Raw genomic sequence first — 21,546 nt, 5'->3', positions numbered from 1 at the left:
CTACTCATTTTCTTCTGGTGTCAACTTGTCTAAAACAAAAAAATTTATGGTGCTAAGAAATCTTACCCTTAAACTTTAATGTTCTTTCTCAAGGCTACTCTTTGAATTTTTAAGGACAAATTAAAATAATGATTAAAAAGAGCCCCTTGAACTGACTTTTCAACCTCAAGACTAAATCCCCAACATCACCTCAAAAACCACCTTCCTATGAACTTGTGTATCTCTCAGGGTAGACTCAATTTTTCTGTATTTAGCATATGTCAACATGGAGTTCCATGACATATAATCCATCCATGCCCCAAAGTTACCATTATTAATATGCCCCTTTTAACAGAGCACTCACTCTGTGCCTAGAACTGTATTATAAACTATAAATATATATATATATTTATATATACATTATGTTCAAAAGATGTGAATGAATAATTGGGCTATATTATTCAATGTAATATCATGCAGTGATAAGTGTGAACAAATTATAGCTACATGCGACAACAGGGATCGACCTTAAGTAAAAGACACCAAACACAAAATAGTACCTATAATATGATCTAATGCATATAAAGTTCGAAAACAGACAAATTAACTATATTGTTTATGGGTGCATAAGTTGTTAAAATAATTTTTTTAAAAAAACAAGCAAGCGATTATCACAAAAGTGGGGATTGTGATGAGCTGTAGTGGCGGGGGGTGGGGGGGGTCAGGATGTAACACTCCAGGGCTTCCTTCAGTGTTTCATTTCTTGATCTGGGTGAAGGTTACACAGTGGTATGTTCTGTAATTATGCCTTACTTTACTGAAAGTGAGCTATAGTTTGCAATAAAAAGGTTTTTTAAACCACCTTATCATGTAAATAGTCTAACTATGACAATTAAAAGACAAAAAGTTTCTCATCACACACCAAAAAAAAATTGCAACTATGTATGGTGATGGGTGTTAACTAGACTTACTGTGGTCATCATTTCACAATACATACAAGTATCAAGACCATTATTTTGTACACCTGAAACTAATATAAAGTGTCAATCATATCTCATTAAAATAAAATAATATCCAAAATAAAAATAAAAGACAGACTGTAGAGTGGATTTTTTTTTAAAGGACCCAACTATACATATTCTGTCAGAAACCCGCTTTAAGTACAAAGACAGAGATAGATTAAAAGTAATGCGAAGGAGAAAGATATCCCAAAAGAAAGCTGGAGTAGACATACTAATTTGAGATAAAGCAGACTTTGCAACAAGGAAAATTATCAGAGATAAGGAGAGAGTCTTTATAATGATAATGATAAAGGGGTCAATTCTCAGAGAATACATAACAACCCTTAATGTGTATGTACTTGGCAACAGAGTGTCAAAATACATGAGGCAAAAACTGATAGAAATTCAAGGAAAAAGACAAATCCAGTACATAGCTGGAGACATCAACATCCCTCTATCAGTAACTGGCAGCTCCAACAGGCAGAAAATCAGTAAGGATACAGTTGAATTGAATAGCACCACTAATCAACTGGATCTAACCAATATTTATAAAATATTTCATCCAACATGAGCATAATACACATTCTTCTTAAGTTCACATGGAACATTTACCCGGACAGACCACATTCTGGACTATAAAACATTTTATTGGGACTTCCCTGGCGGTCCAGTGGTAAAGAATCCGCCTTCCAATGCAGAGGACGCAGGTTCAGTCCCTGGTCGGGGAACTAAGGCCCTACCTGCCACAGGGGAACTAAGCCTGCGTGCCACAACTACTGAGCTCATGTGCCTCAACTAGAGAGAAGCCTACGCACCACAACGAAAGATCCCACATGCCACAACGAAGATCCCGTGTGCCGCCACTAAGACCTGATGCAGCCAAAAAAATTAAAATTAAATAAATATTTTTAAAAACTACTTTAAAAAATAAGATAATAAAATAAAACATTTTATTCATAAATCACACAAAGTATGGGGTTTTTAAAATGTATTTATTTATGTCTTTATTTTTATTCTGGCCGCGCCAGGTCTTAGTTGCGGCAGGCAGGATCATCATTGCTGCATGCGGGCTTCTTAGTTGCGGCCTGCATGCGGGATCTATTTCCCCGACCAAGGATCGAACCCAGGCGCCCTGCATTGGGAGTGCAGAGGGACTGCGCGGAGCGCGGAGGGACCACCAGGGAAGCCCCAAAGTATGGTCTAAGACCACACTGGAATTAAATAGAAGGCAATAACAGAAAGTTAGATTGGAAAATTCCAATATAGATTCCTTTTGCTTAGTAACTTTTTAGTAACTCCCATTGCATCTGCAACTGCCAGCTTCTCCAGTGAAAATTACTTTTCCTTCAAAGATCTGACACTATTCCCTATGCTGACTCTTATATCATTAGACTTCCAACCCAGTGTCTCAGGGAGCAGTGTAGACTGTGCCTGTGTTTGGGTGAAGAGCAGAGAAGTGAAGATGGGGAACCCAGCAGGCTCACCTTTCTAAGGCAAAGGTAGGTGAGGGCATCCTGAGGACACAATTGCCGGCAACTTCAGCTTAGCGCATGTATAATTTCATGATTTCGATAGTGTTCCATCTTCAGCCCCTGAAAAGTAAAATATCCACATGCAATTCTTGAAGTAGATGTCATTTAGAACTAAAAGCCTTAGGCTGATTAAAATCTGCTGACTCTCATGTCAAATAATAGGTTTCTCAAGACACATTCAAATTAGAAGGTTTTTTTTTTGTATTAAAACTTATTCTATGAACATTTACTGAGCACCTACCATGTGTAAGAAAGTACCCTGCACAGTCCCTTTCTTAAACAAAGAGATTAAAAGCTAGCTGGGAGCAGGGAGAGAAACACAGTGATATAATGACATTAGCATTATGACGGTGTGGTATAATGGTTTGAAGTTTACAACATGCTCTCATGTGAATTGTCATTTAATGGATTTACACAGCGACAAAAGAGAATAGGGGGTGAGAGGGGGAAGGTTTTTTTTTTTTTTGACCAAACCACGCAGCATGTGGGATCTTACTTCCCAGACCAGGGATCGAACCCATGCCCCCTGCAGTGAAACCATGAGGTTACAAGATAGAAAGGCCACCATTCGATCCTGACCTGACATTGGACCTGATTGTCCCAAACCTTCTAAGGTGAATGGCCAGAAGAGCAAGGGAAATCATATTAATCCAAAAGAGAAGCCAACAGTGTCTTTGAGCTCATTTTCCAGAGATCTGACTTGGCTGGTCCCAGACTCTCTCCAGGATGCCTTCAGCCAATGGCTTAGGGAACCAAAACACACCAAAAGAATAATTAGAACTGTCTTCCTCCCATCCCTCTCTCCTTAATAAATTAGCTTTCTTAGGACAATTTTACAGCAAAGGGAAAGAAAAATAAAAGAAGCATAACATGAGAGCTCAAATTAATGGGGAAAATCTTTTACTTCAAGTTGTAAAGATGTGTATGAGTTTTTTCTGATTTTCAAGATTAGAAGCCATTTACAGTCATTTTTAAAATAGGAAACAAAGAATATCTTTTTAAAATAAAACTACCAAAATCCAATTACCCACAGATAATGGTATACATCTTTTGAGATTTCTTCTAGGCATGTAGTTTTTTTCCAAAAATAACATTATGTGATACATTCAGTGCTTGAGCCTTTTCCTAAAAGGGAATCTTACCATGTCTAAGAATAAAGTTCTACATCATAAATTTGAATGGCTGCAAGTATTGAATTATTCTACTGTACATTAACTTATTGAACCAATTTCATAAATCAGATATTAATTTAAATTATAATTTCTCTACTGTGATGACCTTTCTTTGTACTTATGACATTAAGCATTTGGTTTATTAGCTTTTTAGCATAAGCGCCTACAGTAGAATTTTTGACTCAAAGAATTTGCACATTTTAAGTTTTGACACGTTTCCAGAATGACCTCAGAAAGTTGTCACTGTATACACTCCTATTAACCACATATGGAAGTGTCTGTTTCCCCATATCCATGCCAGTAATGGATCTTCTCATCGTTGACCAGTCTTCTAGATGAGAAGTGATATCTCATTACAATTTTAATTTGCGCTTATTTGATTGACAGTGTGATTTACCATCTTTTCATTTGTGGGCTGACCAACTCTATTTCTCTGCGAATCATGGCCCATTTTTCTTTTCTTTCATTTATTTATTTATTTATTTTTACGTCTTTATTGGAGTGTAATTGCTTTATAATAGTGTGTTAGTTTCTGCTTTATAACAAAGTGAATCATCTTTTAAAGTATCTATTTCTTACTGAATGATTAGAGCTCTATATATCAAAAACACTAAGCCTATTTTGTATTTTTTCCATATGTTTTCTCAAGTTTTTCATTTATTTTTAGTTTTAAACTTATTTTAAACACTTTTGAAACATGGAAGTTTCATATTTTTATTTAGCCAAATCTAATCATCATCTGTGTAATGCTTACAAAGTTCTCCTCCTCCCACAAAATTACAAAAAAAATTTAGTTAAACTCTATTCTAATATTTCAATTTATTTTTTGACTTTTATATTATTTCCTTTAAACAAATGGCTTCATTCTTTTTTTTAACTAATTTATTTTATTTTTTGGCTGGTTGGGTCTTCGTTGCTGAGTGCTGGCTTTCTCTAGTTGCACGGAGCGGGGGCTACTCTTCGTTGCAGTGCAAGGGCTTCTCATTGCAGTGGCTTCTCTTGTTGAGGAGCACGAGGTCTAGGCACGCGGGCTCTAGAGCACAGGCTCAGTAGTTGTGGCACACGGGCTTAGTTGCTCTGCGGCACGTGGGATCTACCCGGACCAGGGCTCGAAACCGTGTCCCGTGCATTGGCAGGCAGATTCTTTTTTTTTTTTTAAACACCTTTATTGGACTAAAATTGCTTTACAATGGTGTGTTAGTTTCTGCTTTATAACAAAGTGAATCAGCTATACATATACATATATCCCTATATCTCTTCCCTCTTGCGTCTCCCTCCCTCCTACCCTCCCTATCCTACCCTTCCAGGTGGTCTCAAAGCATGGAGCTGATCTCCCTGTGCTATGCAGCTGCTTCCCACTAGCTATCGATTTTACATTTGGTAGTGTATATATGTCCATGCCACTCTCTCACTTTGTCCCAGCTTACCCTTCCCCCTCCCCGTGTCCTCAAGTCCATTCTCTAGTAGGTCTGCATCTTTATTCACGTCCAGCCCCTAGGTTCTTCAGAACCATTTTATTTCTTTTTAGATTCCATATATATGTGTCAGCAAACGGTATTTGTTTTTCTCTTTCTGGCTTACTTCACTCTGTATGACAGACTCTAGGTCCATCCACCTCACTACAAATAACTTGATTTCGTTTCTTTTTATGGCTCAGTAATATTCCATTGTATATATGTGCCACATCTTCTTTATCCATTCATCTGTTGATGGACACTTAAGTTGCTTCCATGTCCTGGCTATTGTAAATAGAGCTGCAGTGAACACTGTGGTAAATGACTCTTTTTTTTTTTTTTTACTTTTTTTTCTTAATATGTGGGAGGTTCTTGGTATTTTGATTATTATTTATTTATTTATTTATTTATTTATTTTTGGCTGTGTTGGATCTTCGTTTCTGTGCGAGGGCTTTCTCCAGTTGCGGCAAGCAGGGGCCACTCTTCATCGCGGTGCGCGGGCCTCTCACTATCGTGGCCTCTCTTGTTGCGGAGCACAGGCTCCAGATGCGCAGGCTCAGTAGTTGTGGCTCACGGGCCTAGTTGCTCCGCGGCATGTGGGATCTTCCCAGACCAGGGCTCGAACCTGTGTCCCCTGCATCGGCAGGCAGATTCTCAACCACTGCGCCACCAGGGAAGCCCCATGACTCTTTTTGAATTATGGTTTTCTCAGAGTATATGCCCAGTAGTGGGATTGCTGGGTCGTATGGTAGTTCTATTTTTAGTTTTTTAAGGAACCTCCATACTGTTCTCCATGGTGTCTGTATCAATTTACATTCCCACCAACAGTGCAAGAGGGTTCCCTTTTCTCCACACCCTCTCCAGCATTTATTGTTTGTAGATTTTTTGATGATGGCCATTCTGACTGGTGTGAGATGATATCTCATTATAGTTTTGATGTGCATTTCTCTAATGATTAAAGATGTTGAGCATCCTTTCATGTGTTTCTTGGCAATCTGTGTATCTTCTTTGGAGAAATGTCTGTTTAGGTCTTCTGTCCATTTTTGGATTGGGTTTTTTGTTTTTTTGATATTGAGCTGCTTGTAAATTTGGAGGATTAATCCTTTGTCAGTTGCTTCGTTTGCAAATATTTTCTCGCATTCTGAGGGTGGTCTTTTCATCTTGTTTATGGTTTCCTTTCCCGTGCAAAAGCTTTTAATTTTCATTAGGTCCCATTTTTTTATTTTTGTTTTTATTTCCATTTCTCTAGGAGGTGGGTCAAAAAGGATCTTGCTGTGATTTATGTCATAGAGTGTTCTGCCTATGTTTTCCTCTAAGAGTTACATGGTGTCTGGCCTTACATTTAGGTCTTTAATCCATTTTGAGTTTATTTTTGTGTATGGTGTTAGGGAGTGTTCTAATTTCATTCTCTTCATGTAGCTGTCCAGTTTGCCCAGCACCACTTTTTGAGGAGGCTGTCTTTTCTGCATTGTATATTCTTTCCTCCTTTATCAAAGATAAGGCGACCATATGTGTGTGGGTTTATCTCTGGCCTTTCTATACTGTTCCACTGATCTATATTTGTGTTTTTGTGCCAGTACCATACTGTCTTGATTACTGTAGCTTTGTAGTACAGTCTGAAGTCAGGGAGTCTGATTCCTCCAGCTCCGTTTTTCTTCCTCAAGATTGCTATGGCTATTCAGGGTCTTTTGTGTCTCCATACAAATTGTGAAATTTTTTGTTCTAGTTCTGTGAAAAATGCCAGTGGTAGTTTGATAGGGATTGCATTGAATCTGTAGATTGCTTTGGGTAGTATAGTCATTTTCACAATGTTGATTCTTCCAATCCAAGAACATAGTATAGCTCTCCATCTGTTTGTATCATCTTTAATTTCTTTCATCAGTGTCTTCCAGTTTTCTGCATACAGGTCTTTTGTCTCCTTAGGTAGGTTTATTCTTAGGTATTTTATTATTTTTGTTGCAATGGTAAATGGGAGTGTTTCCTTAATTTCTCTTTCAGATTTTTCATCATTAGTGTATAGGAATGTAAGAGATTTCTGTGCATTAATTTTGTATCCTGCTACTTTACCAAATTCATTGATTAGCTCTAGTAGTTTTCTGGTAGCATCTTTAGGATTCTCTAAGTATAGTATCATGTCATCTGCAAACAGTGACAGCTTTACTTCTTCTTTTCCGATTTGGATTCCTTTTATTTCTTTTTCTTCTCTGATTGCTGTGGCTAAAACTTCCAAAACTATGTTGAATAATAGTGGTGAGAGTGGGCAACCTTGTCTTGTTCTTGATCTTAGTGGAAATGGTTTCAGTTTTTCACCATTGAGGATGATGTTGGCTGTGAGTTTGTCATATATAGCCTTTATTATTTGAGGAAAGTTCCCTCTATACCTACTTTCTGCAGGGTTTTTATCATAAATGGGTGCTGAATTTTGTCAAAAGTTTCTCTGCATCTATTGAGATGATCATATGGTTTTTCTCCTTCAATTTGTTAATATGGTGTATCACATTGATTGATTTGTGTATATTGAAGAATCCTTGCATTCCTGGGATAAACCTCACTTGATCATGGTGTATGATCCTTTTAATGTGCTGTTGGATTCTGTTCGCTAGTATTTTGTTGAGGATTTTTGCATCTATGGTCATCAGTAATATTGGCCTGTAGTTTTCCTTCTTTCTGACATGTTTGTCTGGTTTTGGTATCAGGGTGATGGTGGCCTCGTAGAATGAGTTTGGGAGTGTTCCTCCCTCTGCTATATTTTGGAATAGTTTGAGAAGGATGGGTGTTAGCTCTTCTCTAAATGTTTGTTAGAATTCGCCTGTGAAGCCGTCTGGTCCTGGGCTTTTGTTTGTTGGAAGATTTTTAATCACAGTTTCAATTTCAGTGCTTGTGATTGGTCTGTTCATATTTTCTATTTCTTCCTGGTTCAGTCTCAGAAGGTTGTGCATTTCTAAGAATTGTCCATTTCTTCCACGTTGTCCATTTTATTGGCATAGAGTTGCTTGTAGTAATCTCTCATGATCCTTTGTATTTCTGCAGTGTCAGTTGTTACTTCTCCTTTTTCATTTCTAATTCTATTGACTTGAGTCTTCTCCCTTTTTTTCTTGATGAGTCTGGCTAGTGGTTTATCAATTTTGTTTATCTTCTCAAAGAACCAGCTTTTAGTTTTATTGATCTTTGCTATCATTTCCTTCATTTCCTTTTCATTTATTTCTTATCTGATCTTTATGATTTCTTTCCTTCTGCTAACTTAGGAGGTTTTTTGTTCTTCTTTCTCTAACTGCTTTAGGTGTAAGGTTAAGTTGTTTATTTGAGATGTTTCTTGTTTCTTAAGGTAGGATTGTATTGCTATGAACTTCCCTCTTAGAACTGCTTTTGCTGCATCCCATAGGTTTTGGGTCATCGTGTTTCCATTGTCATTTGTTTCTAGGTATTTTTTGATTTCCTCTTTGATTTCTTCAGTGATCTCTTGGTTATTAAGTAGTGTATTGTTTAGCCTCCATGTGTTTGTATTTTCTACAGATTTTTTCCTGTAATTGATATCTAGTCTCATAGTGTTGTGGTCTGAAAAGATACTTGATATGATTTCAATTTTCTTAAATTTACCAAGGCTTGATCTGTGACCCAAGATATGATCTATCCTGGAGAATGTTCCATGAGCACTTGAGAAGAATGTGTATTCTGTTGTTTTTGGGTGGAATGTCCTATAAACATCAATTAAGTCCATCTTGTTTAATGTATCATTTAAAGCTTGTGTTTCCTTATTTATTTTCATTTTGGATGATCTGTCCATTGGTGAAGGTGGGGTGTTAAAGTCCCCTACTATGATTGTGTTACTGTCAATTTCCCCTTTTACGGCTGTTAGTATTTGCCTTATGTATTGAGATGCTCCTATGTTGGGTGCATAAATATTTATAATTGTTATATCTTCTTCTTGGATTGATCCCTTGATCATTATGTAGTGTCCTTTCTTTTCACAGAACTAGAACAAAAAACTTCACAACTTGTATGGAAACACAGAAGACCCCGAATAGCCAAAGCAATCTTGAGAAAGAAAAATGGAGCTGGAGGAATCAGGCACCCTGACCCCAGGCTATACTACAAAGCTACAGTAATCAAGACAGTATAGTACTTGCACAAAAACAGAAATACAGATCAATGGAACAGGATAGAAAGCCCAGAGATAAACCCACACACATATGGTCACCTTATTTTCGATAAAGGAAGCAAGAATATACAGTGGAGAAAAGACAGCCTCTTCAATAAGTGGTGCTGGGAAAACTGGACAGCTACATGTAAAAGAAGGAAATTAGAACACTTCCTAACACCATACACAAAAATAAACTCAAAATGGATTAAAGACCTAAATGTAAGGCCAGACACCATCAAACTCTTAGAGGAAAACATAGGCAGAACACTCTATGACATAAATCACAGCAAGATCCTTTTTGACCCACCTCCTAGAGAAATGGAAATAAAAACAAAAATAAACAAATGGGACCTAATGAAACTTCAAAGCTTTTGCACGGGAAAGGAAACCATAAACAAGACGAAAAGACAACCCTCAGAATGGGAGATAATATTTGCAAATGAAGCAACTGACAAAGGATTAATCTCCAAAACATGCAAGCAACTCATGCAGCTCAATATCAAAAAAACAAACAATGCAATCCAAAAATCGGTGGAAGATTTAAGCAGACATTTTTCCAAAGAAGACATACAGATTGCCAACAAACACATGAAAGGATGTTCAACATCACTAATCATTAGAGAAATGCAAATCAAAACCACAATTAAGTATCACCTCACACTGGTCAGAATGGCCATCATCAAAAAATCTACAAACAATAAATGCTAGAGAGGGTGTGGAGAAAAGGGAACCCTCTTGCACTGTTGGTGGGAATGTAAATTGAGAAGCCACTGTGGAGAACAGTATGGAGGTTACTTAAAAAACTAAAAATAGAACTACCATAGGACACAGGAATCCCACTACTGGGCATATACCCTGAGAAAACCATAATTCAAAAAGAGTCATGTACCACAGTGTTCACTGCAGCTCTATTTACAATAGCCAGGACATGGAAGCAACTTAAGTGTCCATCAACAGATGAATGGATAAAGAAGATGTGGCACATATATACAATGGAATATTACTCAGCCATAAAAAGGAACGAAATTGAGTTATTTGTAGTGAGGTGGATGGACCTAGAGTCTGTCATACAGAGTGAAGTAAGTCAGAAAGAGAAAAACAAATACCATATGCTAACACATATATATGGAATCTAAAAAAAAAAAAAAAGGTTCTGACGAACCTAGGGGCAGGACAGGAATAAAGACGCAGAGGTAGAGAATGGACTTGAGGATATGGGGAGGGGGAAGTGTGAGCTGGGACGAAGTGAGAGAGTGGCATGGACATATATACACTACCAAACGTAACATAGATAGCTAGTGGGTAGCAGCCGCATAGCACAGGGAGATCAGCTCGGTGCTTTGCGACCACCTAGAGGAGTGGGATAGGGAGGGTGGGAGGGAGATACAAGAGGGAGGAGATATTGGGATATATGTATATGTATAGCTGATTCACTTTGTTATAAAGCAGAAACTAACACACCATTTTAAAGTAATTATACTCCAATAAAGTTGTTAAAACAAAAATGCTAGGCCTAAATAACTTTGCAGGTGATTTCCAATAATTATTCAAGGAGCCAGTAATTTCCAAATCTTATATATTTTAGAATGCTCCTTATCTCATTCTGTAAGAATTAACGTAACGCTATTGACAAACTAGATAACAGCACGTAATAGATCTAATAATATCACATATCTAATATAGGTGTACATACCAATCACATCTTTAGAGATAGATGTAAAATTCTTATAAAACATTAGGAAAAAAATAAAAAAATAAAAATAAAAATAAAACATTAGGAAGTTACATAGCAATGTATTACATAGCAACAAGATCAAGTAGAATTTATTCCAGAAATTCAAAGAGAAATATTAATATAATTCACTGCGATTACAGGTTAAAAGAAGGAACAAGGCAATTATCTCAGTGATGCAGAAAATATTCACTATAATTCAACCTACATCCCTAGGAAACAAAACACCTAAGAAGCCAGGAACTGAGGAAAAAGGTGTACCACCTCAATAAAGAATATCAACAAGAACTATAGAGCAAACATTATACTTAACGATTAAACATTAAAGCAATTTTAATACTGTTCATAAATAGACAATAATGCCCACTATCACCACTAATATTAATTATTGAACTTGAATTCACTTACAATTCAAAAACACTACAAAAATGAGAAAGTATATAAAGGTGGGAAAACTGGAGGAAAAAAAGTCATTATTCTCAGATATTGAGAAGGTATACCCAAAATGCTATAAGGAATTCACTGAAACATTATTGAAAATAGTAAAAGAATTCAACTTGGTAGTAACATATAAAATCAAATTACATGCATCATTTTTTTCTATACACCACCAATATCCATGGAGAAAATATAATAAGAGCTATTTTAGGCAAAATGAAAGACCACATATCATGAAGTAAAGTCCTGATTTAAACATGCACATGCATTGCTTCTTGCAAACATACACTTCAGTGCATATCTGAACTCACAAGAAGAGAAGGGAAAGGCTCAGGACCAAAAATAAACATAAAGCAGAAAACCAGAGAATTGAGTACTCCTCCATCAGTAGAAGGGTAAACTGGATAAAAATCATCCCACAGCAAAGATCACAATGAAATTGTTTGCCTCAACCTGAGCTTTGAGTGGAAAAAAAATCATCTCTTCTGAGAATTCAAAACCCTGACAGGAGTCTTGGATTCAAGTTTGCATTGCCTACATGAAATGGGAAACTCCAAAGGGAAAAATTAACTAAGAGTAATTCAGGGTTAATAATGACTCACGATGCCTGGAAGAAACAAATATTTGCCTTCTCTGAAGGAATGCACACTGAACCTGAGCCTTCCAAGATTTCCACATAAGTAACTGAACATAAATTCATAATTCAAAATTAAAAATTCATGAAGAAACTAGCTATTATTAGCAAGAATCAAAAGAAACAACCAAAGCATAACAGACTCTCAAGGACCTGAACACTGGAGTAATCATATACAGAATGTAATGTGAATAAGAAGCCAAAAAACTTAAAGGAGATTTTGTTTGTTTGTTTTTCGGCTGTGTCGGATCTTTGTTGCAGCGAGTGGGCTTCTCTCTAGTTGCTACATGTGGGCTTCTCTCTAGTTGTGGCATGTGGGTTCCAGGGCACGTGGGCTCTGCAGTTTGTGGCACGCGGGCTCTCCTGTTGAGGCGCACAAGCTCAGTAGTTGCTTAGTTGCCCTGTGGCATGTGGGATCTTAGTTCCCCGACCAGAGATCGAACCCACGTCCCCTGCATTGGAAGGTGGATTCTTCTCCACTGGACCACCAGGGAAGTCCCTTAAAGGAGTGTTTTAAATGAGCAAGAAAAAAAGATAATAAAAGAAAAAAAGTAGGTTTGTAAAAAGAATGAAATAGAACTTCTAGAAATGAAAGCTATAACCAACTGAATAACTCCCTGAAATTGGTCACATATATACACAGAAGGATGGTTAGGAGACTTAGAAAAGAAAATGAACAAATCTAATAAGTAATATATCTGCATGAGTTCCAGAATGAAAAAATAATATGAATGAGGAAGGGTCACTATTTTATGGGATATAACTGGGAAATTTCTATAATTGATGAAAAATACAAATTCCCATATTCATAACATATCATCCTAGAATACATAAGAAGTAGTCCACATATAGTCACATTGTGGCAAAACTGTAAATCACCAAAGTCAAAAAGTACATCATTTCTATACACTAACAACAAACTATCAGAAAGATAAATTAAGAAAACAATCCCATCTACAATTGCATCAAGAGAATAAAATACCTAGGAATAAATTTAACCAAGGAGGTGAAAGATCTGTTCACTGAAAACCATACAATACTGATGAAAGAAATTCAAGAAAATACAAATAAATGGGAAGATATTCCATGCTCATGGTTTGGAAGAATTCTTATTACAAAATTTCCATTCTACCCAAAGATAGCTACAGATCCTATGCAATCCCCATCAAAATTCCAAAGGCAATTTTCACAGAAATAGAAAAGCAATCCTTAAAATTGTGTGGTACTACAAAAGACCCTCCATAGCCAAAGTGATCTTGAGAAAGAACAAAGCTAGAGGCAGGGCTTCCCTGGTGGTGCAGTGGTTGAGAATCTGCCTGCCAATGCAGGGGGACACGGGTTCGAGCCCTGGTCTGGGAGGATCCCACATGCCGCGGAGCAACTGGGCCCGTGAGCCACGGCTGCTGAGCCTGCGCGTCTGGAGCCTGTGCTCTGCAACAAGAGAGGCCGCGATAGTGAGAAGCCCGCGCACCGCGATGAAGAGTGGCCCCCGCTCGCCGCAGCTAGAGAAAGCCCTCGCACAGAAACGAAGACCCAACACAGCCAAAAATAAATAAATAAACAAAATAAATACAATTAAAAAAAAAAAAGCTAGAGGCATCACACTTATCATTTGAAACCATACTACAAACCTGTAGAAATCAAAGCTACATAGTACTAGCATAAAAACAAACATATAGACCAATGGAACAGAACTGAGAGCCCAGAAATAAATCCATACAATTACAATCAATTAATTTATGGGGAAAAAGCCAAGAACATACAATGGAGAAAGGATAGTCTCTTCAATAAATATTTTTGGGAAAACTGGATAACCACATGCATAATAATGAAATTGGACCCCTATCTTATACCACTCACAAAAATTAACTTGAATGGATTAAATATTTAAACATAAGACATGAAACCATAAAACTCCTAGAAGAAAAGCTGGGGGAAACCTCCTCGGCATTGGTCTTGGCAGTGATTTTTTGGATCTGACACCAAAAACACAAGCAACAAAGCAAGAATTAATAAATGGAACTACATCAAACTGAAAAGCTTCTGCACAGCAAAAGATATAATCAACAAATGAAAGGACAACTTACAGAATGGGAGAAGATGTTTGTAAATCATATATCAGATAAGGGGTTAATATCCAAAATGTATAAAGAACTCATACAACTCAATAGCAGGAAAAAAATCCAATTTTAAAAGGGGCAGAGGAACTGAATAGGTATTTTTCCAAACAAGACATACAAATGGTCAATAGATACATGAAAAGGTGCTCAACATCACTAAATATCAGAGAAATGCCAATCAAAATCACAATGAGATATCTTTCAACACCTATTAGAATGACTATAATCAAAAAGACAAGAGATAACAAGTGTCAGCAAGGATGTGCAGAAGAGGAAATCCTTGTACACTGTTGGTGGAAATATAAACTGGTACAGCCACTCTGAAAAACAATATAGAGTTTCCTCAAAGTAAAAACAGAACTACAAATGATCCAGCAATTCCACCTCTGGGTATATAGCCAAAGGAAACGAAATCAGTATCTAGAAGAGGTATCAGAACTCCCATGGTCCTTGTAGCATTATTCACAATATCCAAGATATGGAAACAATCTAAGTGTCCATCAGTGGATGAATGGATAAATATGTGGATGAATACGTATATATTATCAGCCATAAAAAAGAAGGAAATCCTGCCACTTGCAACAACATGGATGGACCTTGTGAAATAAGTCCTAATGAAATAAGTGAAATAAGTCAGACAAAGATAAATACTGTATGATCTCATTTATATGTGGAATCTAAAAATCTGAATTTATAGAAACAGAGTTGGTCGCCAGGTGCTGGGGGTGAAAGAAATGGGGAGATGTTGGTCAAAGGGTATAAACTCCCAGTTATAATATAAATAAAAGTTTGGGGGATCTAATGTCCAAAGTGGTGATTATAGTTCACAATACTGTATTATAGACTTGAAAGTTGCTAAGAGATTACATCTTTTATTTTTAGTATAACTCCAATTTTATTTCAAAAACATGGCTGCAGAAAAGAAACTGGCATGCCAAGTTATTTATTTATGAGTAGTTACATAATTTTTATTTTCTTCTTTGTGTTTTGATTTGGGATTCTGTCACATGCGACCCAAGAATCCTCATTAACATGGTGCTCAGTGGATATTTATCGAATAGATTGAAAAACATCAGAAATTTCACTGGTAGGAACCTTTAGAAATCTGAATTCCGTTCACTTTGTTTCTATTTTTCACATCAGGAGGTTCAACGTGACACCTACTGTGACATCTACCAGCTCTTCATATTGACCTTTGCAGCTTTAAAAAGGAATTTTATGTATGTTCACAGTCATGAAGCATAGGAAGTAAGACATGCCCTCTAAGTTTGTTTAGATATTGATTTTAGTATGTCTCAAAAGTAATACATGTTCACTCTAGAATACGGAAGAGAGTATGTCTTAAGTGATCTCACCTCAAAAAAGAATTAGTATATATGTGAGATAATGGAGTTTTTAGTTAACACTACTAGGATAACCATTTTTGCAGTATATAAATGTATCAAATCACAACATTGTCTATACCTTAAACATACACAACATATATGTCGATTATATCTCAATAAAGGTGGAAAAAATACCCATCTCAAACACCCTAACCCATGCAGTTTTTATTTTTGTAGACTAGTTGAATATACTAAAACAAAATCGAAAAGCAGGTAAATCCAAACCCATCATCATTCTAGAAACAAAGTACCTTCCATATGAGATGAAACCATTTAATAATTGAATTAACCTTAAATAACTATAGTAATTGTGTGGACAGCTTTACTAATGTACTTATCTAGCTGTATGGAAATTGAGAGATTCCATGTGAGTAGAGTGTTGGAAAACAAGAAAATCGTGCGTTCCCCAAACACCATCTAAGTCATATTTCCCTACCTGAGGGGACTCATGAGACTATAAGTATCCTGTGTATAATCAGAAACTGGACTAATAGCAAAGGATATGGGGGCCAGTTCTCTTCTTCTAGTTTTTTGGCAATATAATTAAAACTCACTTGTCTCTGGTGTCCTCTGAGTCTTGCACGCCAACAAAATTGGACCCTTTTATTATTGCAGGAACAGCAATTGGCATGTGTTAACTAAGTTCTGATTGAGCTGTCGATAAAGGTATAGGTTTCATCTATTGCCTCTAAATAATTTGGACGCCAACCAAATTATGTTTGTGTGTGTGTGTGTGTGTGTGTGTGTGTATCTTGGTGACTTTTTAATAACTCCCATTGAAAATTCATCACAAACGGCACAATCAGGCAGTTGACTTCCCCTCCCTGTCCAATAATATTCCCTTTTCAACTCTTATATGAGACCTGAGGCTGAGGGATTTGTGCATAAGGCACAGTGAAAGAACCTTGAAGATGTGATTCTTTGAATCTACCCTTTTTTTCCTGAAAGGGGAGAAAAGACACTAAGATATTTAGTCCTCCAAAGGGCTTTACCTGCAGGAACAAAATTTCCAAGAATTAACGTCACCAGTGTTTTGTTCTGCGCTCAACCTAAGGACATACAATTTGTACTTGGAGTTTCAGGATCAAAGGAATTAGGTAAAGACATTCAACTTCTAGCTAAGGTTAAGGTTACGCATAGTGAAATTGAGATGTCCTTATTGATTTTGTAAAAATAGTTTGACTTTAATACTTCTCAGTTGTATTAAATGTTTCAGAGCCAAGATGGTCTTCTCAGTGACAGAGACAGCAAAGGTGGGTGTTACCATTGGGAAGAAAGATGTCGTGTTAAGAAGAATGCAGAAGTGTGGTCCATTCAGTGTGATTCTCAAAGCCCTTTCTGCCAAATGCTTATCTTCAGATTTTTTATTTTTGTATAACATTTTTGTTATACAAAATTAGACTATATATATACATATATATAGTCATAGATATAATCATATATATATATATATGATTGAAGGTTTAAAAAAAGACTGTTTCTTTGTTTATTTTCATCCTGTTTCCATCTCTTCCTTCCCTTCAACTAAACATAAATTCATAATATATTCCATATGAAAGCCAAGAATAACATTATCCTTTACTAAAGGATAGTGGTAAAATTAAATACTTTTAATACCTCTCCACATAGAGTAAGCTCAAAAAATAGTAGCTTTTGTTACTGTTGAAAATCATGACATCTCCTATCATCTCCTATCATATGTCCTGCTCCACCCAGTTCTACTTCTTCTCTTCTCATAACACATTTCACATTTCATCATGTATTACATTCATCAATTTACACAATCATTCATTTCATTAGCCTGAAAACACTTTGACAATGTGGTCCAATTTATCTACATGCATTTGAAGATTGCAACAAACGGTCATTTGCTAAGTATAAGGAGAAACAAATAATGATTATAGGGGACTTCCCTGGTGGCGCAGTGATTGAGAATCTGCCTGCCAATGCAGGGGACACGGGTTCAAGCCCTGGTCTGGGAAGATCCCACATGCCGCAGGGCAACTAAGCCAGTGTGCCACAACTACTGAGCCTGTGCTCTAGAGCCCGTGAGCCACAACTACTGAGCCCACGAGCCACAACTACTGAAGCCCACGTGCCTAGAGCCCGAGCTCCACAACAAAAGAAGCCACCACAGTGAGAAGCACGTGCACCGCAACAAAGAGTAGCCCCCGCCCTCTGCAACTAGAGAAGGCCCGCACGCAACAACAAAGACCCAACAGAGCCAAAAATGAATTAATTAATTTTAAAATAATAATAATAATTATAAAATCTCCTGAGAATGCTTTATAACAGCTTACGTAAAACTGGGCATTATTCTAATAATACCAATGTCTCTTCCTGCTGTGTGATCCCTCCAATCTTTTATCTTTGATCCACAAAAGGAAAGAGGCAGAGAAGAGCGTGCCTGATACAGTACGGACCACCTCTCAGAAGTGGCTCACTATCTTTCTTCCCTTCCCCAGACTCAAGCAAGGATCACGTCAGTTATACAAGATGAATATGTTCTAGAGATTTTTTGTACATAACTGTGGCCACAGTGAACAATACTGTATTGTGCACTTAAAATTTTTAAGAGGCTAGCTCTCACGTTTGTGTTTTTACCACAATAAGAAAAGTTATGATATCCTTTGAGATTTGGATTTACACATTGTTTCAATCTGTTTTCCAATATCAAATTTTAAGTATTTTTAAAGAATTATTAAGTAAATTATCTCATTAGTATAGAGTAACCACAATGACAAGTTACCTACACAAAATAAGAGACTGCAATTTTAAGAAATTCGACATAAAACAGCCAAGAGCAAGGAAACTGACTCATGCACAGCAACACTATAATCAGAAACAGAAGACAACTTTTTTTAGCCAGTCAACAGAGTATTTGCTAATAGGAATATTAAACTTGTAGACTATAAGTCCACAATGGCTGGAACCGTGTCTTACTTATCTTTGAATACAAAGATATGGTTTGAATACAAAAGAGACAGCTCTTGACATCAATAAACTTGTGTGAAATTAAAAATAATAATAACATTTTAAAAACCAAAATATTATTATTATTATTTAATAAATAAAACAGACTGCAAATGCAAATGTCGCTACTTAACACAAACGCTTCTTCTTTCCAAAAACAGATTTATAGGAAAAGAAGTATTGAGTGATTTCACATGTGATGATTTGATTGGATCCCCAAACTGATTGCAATCTTAAAAATGTGGACAATTCAACACATCGCAAACACTGCGGCCACATGAGGAACACCTGAACTGCATTCACAGTGTTTAAGAAGAAAACAAAATAAATGGCTGAGCGCTTTCATATGAGGTAGCGTCAAAGAAAACGGAGAAAAAGAGGATGAGTCCATGGAGCTGGGAAACTGCACCAGGGTAAAGGAATTTATTTTCCTCGGCCTAACCCAGAATCAAGGACTGAGCTTGGTCTTATTCCTTTTCCTACTTTTGGTGTATGTGACAACTCTGCTGGGAAACCTCCTCATCATGGTCACAGTGACCTGTGAATCTCGCCTCCACACCCCCACGTATCTTTTGCTCCGTAATTTATCTATTGCCGACATCTGCTTTTCCTCCATCACAGCTCCCAAAGTTCTGGTGGACCTTCTGTCCCAGAGAAAGACCATCTCCTTCAATGGCTGCTTCACGCAGATGTTTTTCTTCCATCTTATTGGCGGGGTGGATGTATTTTCTTTGTCAGTTATGGCATTAGATCGGTATGTTGCCATCTCTAAGCCCCTGCGCTATGTGCCCATCATGAGTAGAGGCCGATGCATTGGGTTAATAGTGGCTTCCTGGGTGGGGGGCTTTGTCCACTCCATCGTGCAGATTTCCCTCTTGTTACCAGTCCCCTTCTGTGGACCCAATGTTCTTGACACATTTTACTGTGATGTCCCCCAGGTCCTCAAACTCGCCTGTACTGACATTCTTATGCTTGAGCTGCTGATGATCTCCAATAACGGACTGCTCACCACACTGTGGTTCGCTTTCCTCCTGGTGTCCTATATGGTCATATTATTATTACTAAGGTCTCAGGCAGGGGAGGGCAGGAGGAAAGCCATCGCCACCTGTACTTCCCACATCACCGTGGTGACCCTACACTTTGTACCCTGCATCTATGTCTACGCCCGGCCCTTCACCACCCTCCCCACGGATAAGGCCATCTCTTTCATCTTCACTGTCATCTCCCCTCTGCTGAACCCCCTGATCTACACTCTGAGGAACCAGGAGATGAAGTCTGCCATGAGGAGACTGAAGGGAAGACTCATGCCTTCTCACAGGGTGTAGACTGATAGTTCACTGTCTCACCACCTTTGAAAATGTTTGTGCGTCAAATAAACTATATTTACTAAAAGATTTCTGATTAATTTTTATATTTCTACTAATATACATATGACTTACAAATATTCTGGTCAGCATGCAATAATAATGTAAAAAAATGGGGTTATGTTACAAAAGAAGTAGAGAAATCAGATAGTTAGCCAGAGAAGTGTATGTCACTTGGCAATACAGCCTTGAAAGAAATAAAGAAAATGGAATCCAATACACTCAGACAATTTTATCACACTGGATAGTTGTGGGGTTTTTTTTCAGCTCTATTGAGTTATAATTAACAAATACAAATGGCATATATTTAAGATGTACAACTTGATGTTTTGATATACATAGATATTGTGAAATGGTCACTGGAGGAAAATGAGTTAAGGTGGGGTCTCTCTTGTTATTTCTTACGACCGCATGGGAGTCTACACTTATCTAAATAAATTTTTTAATTAAGAAAAAACAAAAAATATATATATACCCAGACATTCCCTCTACATTTCTACGATGTTCACAGGAAGGGAGCTGAGGCACATTAGCAAATAACACAGTTTGGGCATTTGGATTCTATAAGATTTTTCATGAAGTGATCACATCATAAGGAAGTAAACACATCCAAGCGAAGCACCTGCTCTGACTCTAGAATATGAATAAATTAAATATCTATTTCCTGAAGGTTTTCCCTTCCAAAGCCCACACTCCAGCAGTTGAGAGCAGGTGCCTTGAAGCCAGCACAGCTTGAATTAGAATGTGGACCTCCGCATTTATGAGTTCTGTGACCTCACGCAGGTCCTCACGTTCACCTTCCTCTGAAGCCCTGGCCCACTGGCCACTGGCCACTGCTCTCCCTCGGCGCCCTGCGCTTGGCTCCAGCACAGCACTCAGGACCCTGTTTCCCATTCCTTGTTCTCTTTATGCTTTATTTATAGTTTTATCCCCAGCACCTGGCAGAGCAAGCGGAACATAGAAAACATTCATAAAAATTTAAAAGGTCGATGAATGAATATTGCCTCTCACTCATTTTTGCTGCTAAAATCATTGGAGAATATGGTTAAGAAAACAACTGATTCGTTTTTATTCTCCGACAACCTGACTCCTTAAAATGAACAGAAACCTCTACAGCTGCTTCAGACGATGCATATACACTCAAAAGGGTCGGAATGAAGTGGAAAACATTATTCTATATATCAACTCAGCTTTTATTTGTTTACTTACTATGCTATTTACAACTGCTGGGAGGTTTTTTTCCCTCCATTTCTGGAGGTAGATAATAGATCTTAATTTTTTTTTTAATTTAACATCTTTATTGGAGTATAATTGCTTTACAATGGTGTGTTAGTTTCTGCTTTATAACAAAGTGAATCAGCCATATGCATACATATATCCCCATATCCCCTCCCTCTTGCGCCTCCCTCCCACCCTCCTTATCCCACCCCTCTAGGTGGTCACAAAGCAGCGAGCTGAATAGATCTTAATTTTTTTTTAATTATAAAAATGTTCTTGTCGTGGTACAAACCTCAGCCCACAAATCAGACATGCAAAGGCCCTGAGGTGGGGATGTGCCCAGAGCATCCAAGAAACAGCAAGGAGGACTTTGTAATTAGATGAGAGTAAGCAAGGAAGAGAG

At 37.4% G+C, this 21,546-nt stretch overlaps 1 protein-coding gene across 1 annotated transcript; it reads left to right on the top strand.

Moving 5' to 3' along the window:
* The first annotated feature begins 18,950 nt into the window (after positions 1-18,950).
* Positions 18,951-19,886, top strand: LOC103016242 (olfactory receptor 4D10). Its single transcript, XM_007196497.2, has one exon. The coding sequence runs from the start codon at positions 18,951-18,953 to the stop codon at positions 19,884-19,886; it is 936 nt and encodes a 311-aa protein (XP_007196559.2).
* Positions 19,887-21,546: the final 1,660 nt, after the last annotated feature.

This window comes from Balaenoptera acutorostrata, chromosome 9, assembly GCF_949987535.1.
Source record: "Balaenoptera acutorostrata chromosome 9, mBalAcu1.1, whole genome shotgun sequence".
Lineage (NCBI taxonomy): Eukaryota > Metazoa > Chordata > Mammalia > Artiodactyla > Balaenopteridae > Balaenoptera > Balaenoptera acutorostrata.
Note: the sequence above shows the minus strand (reverse complement) of the source record. Positions and strands in the feature narration are given on the sequence as shown.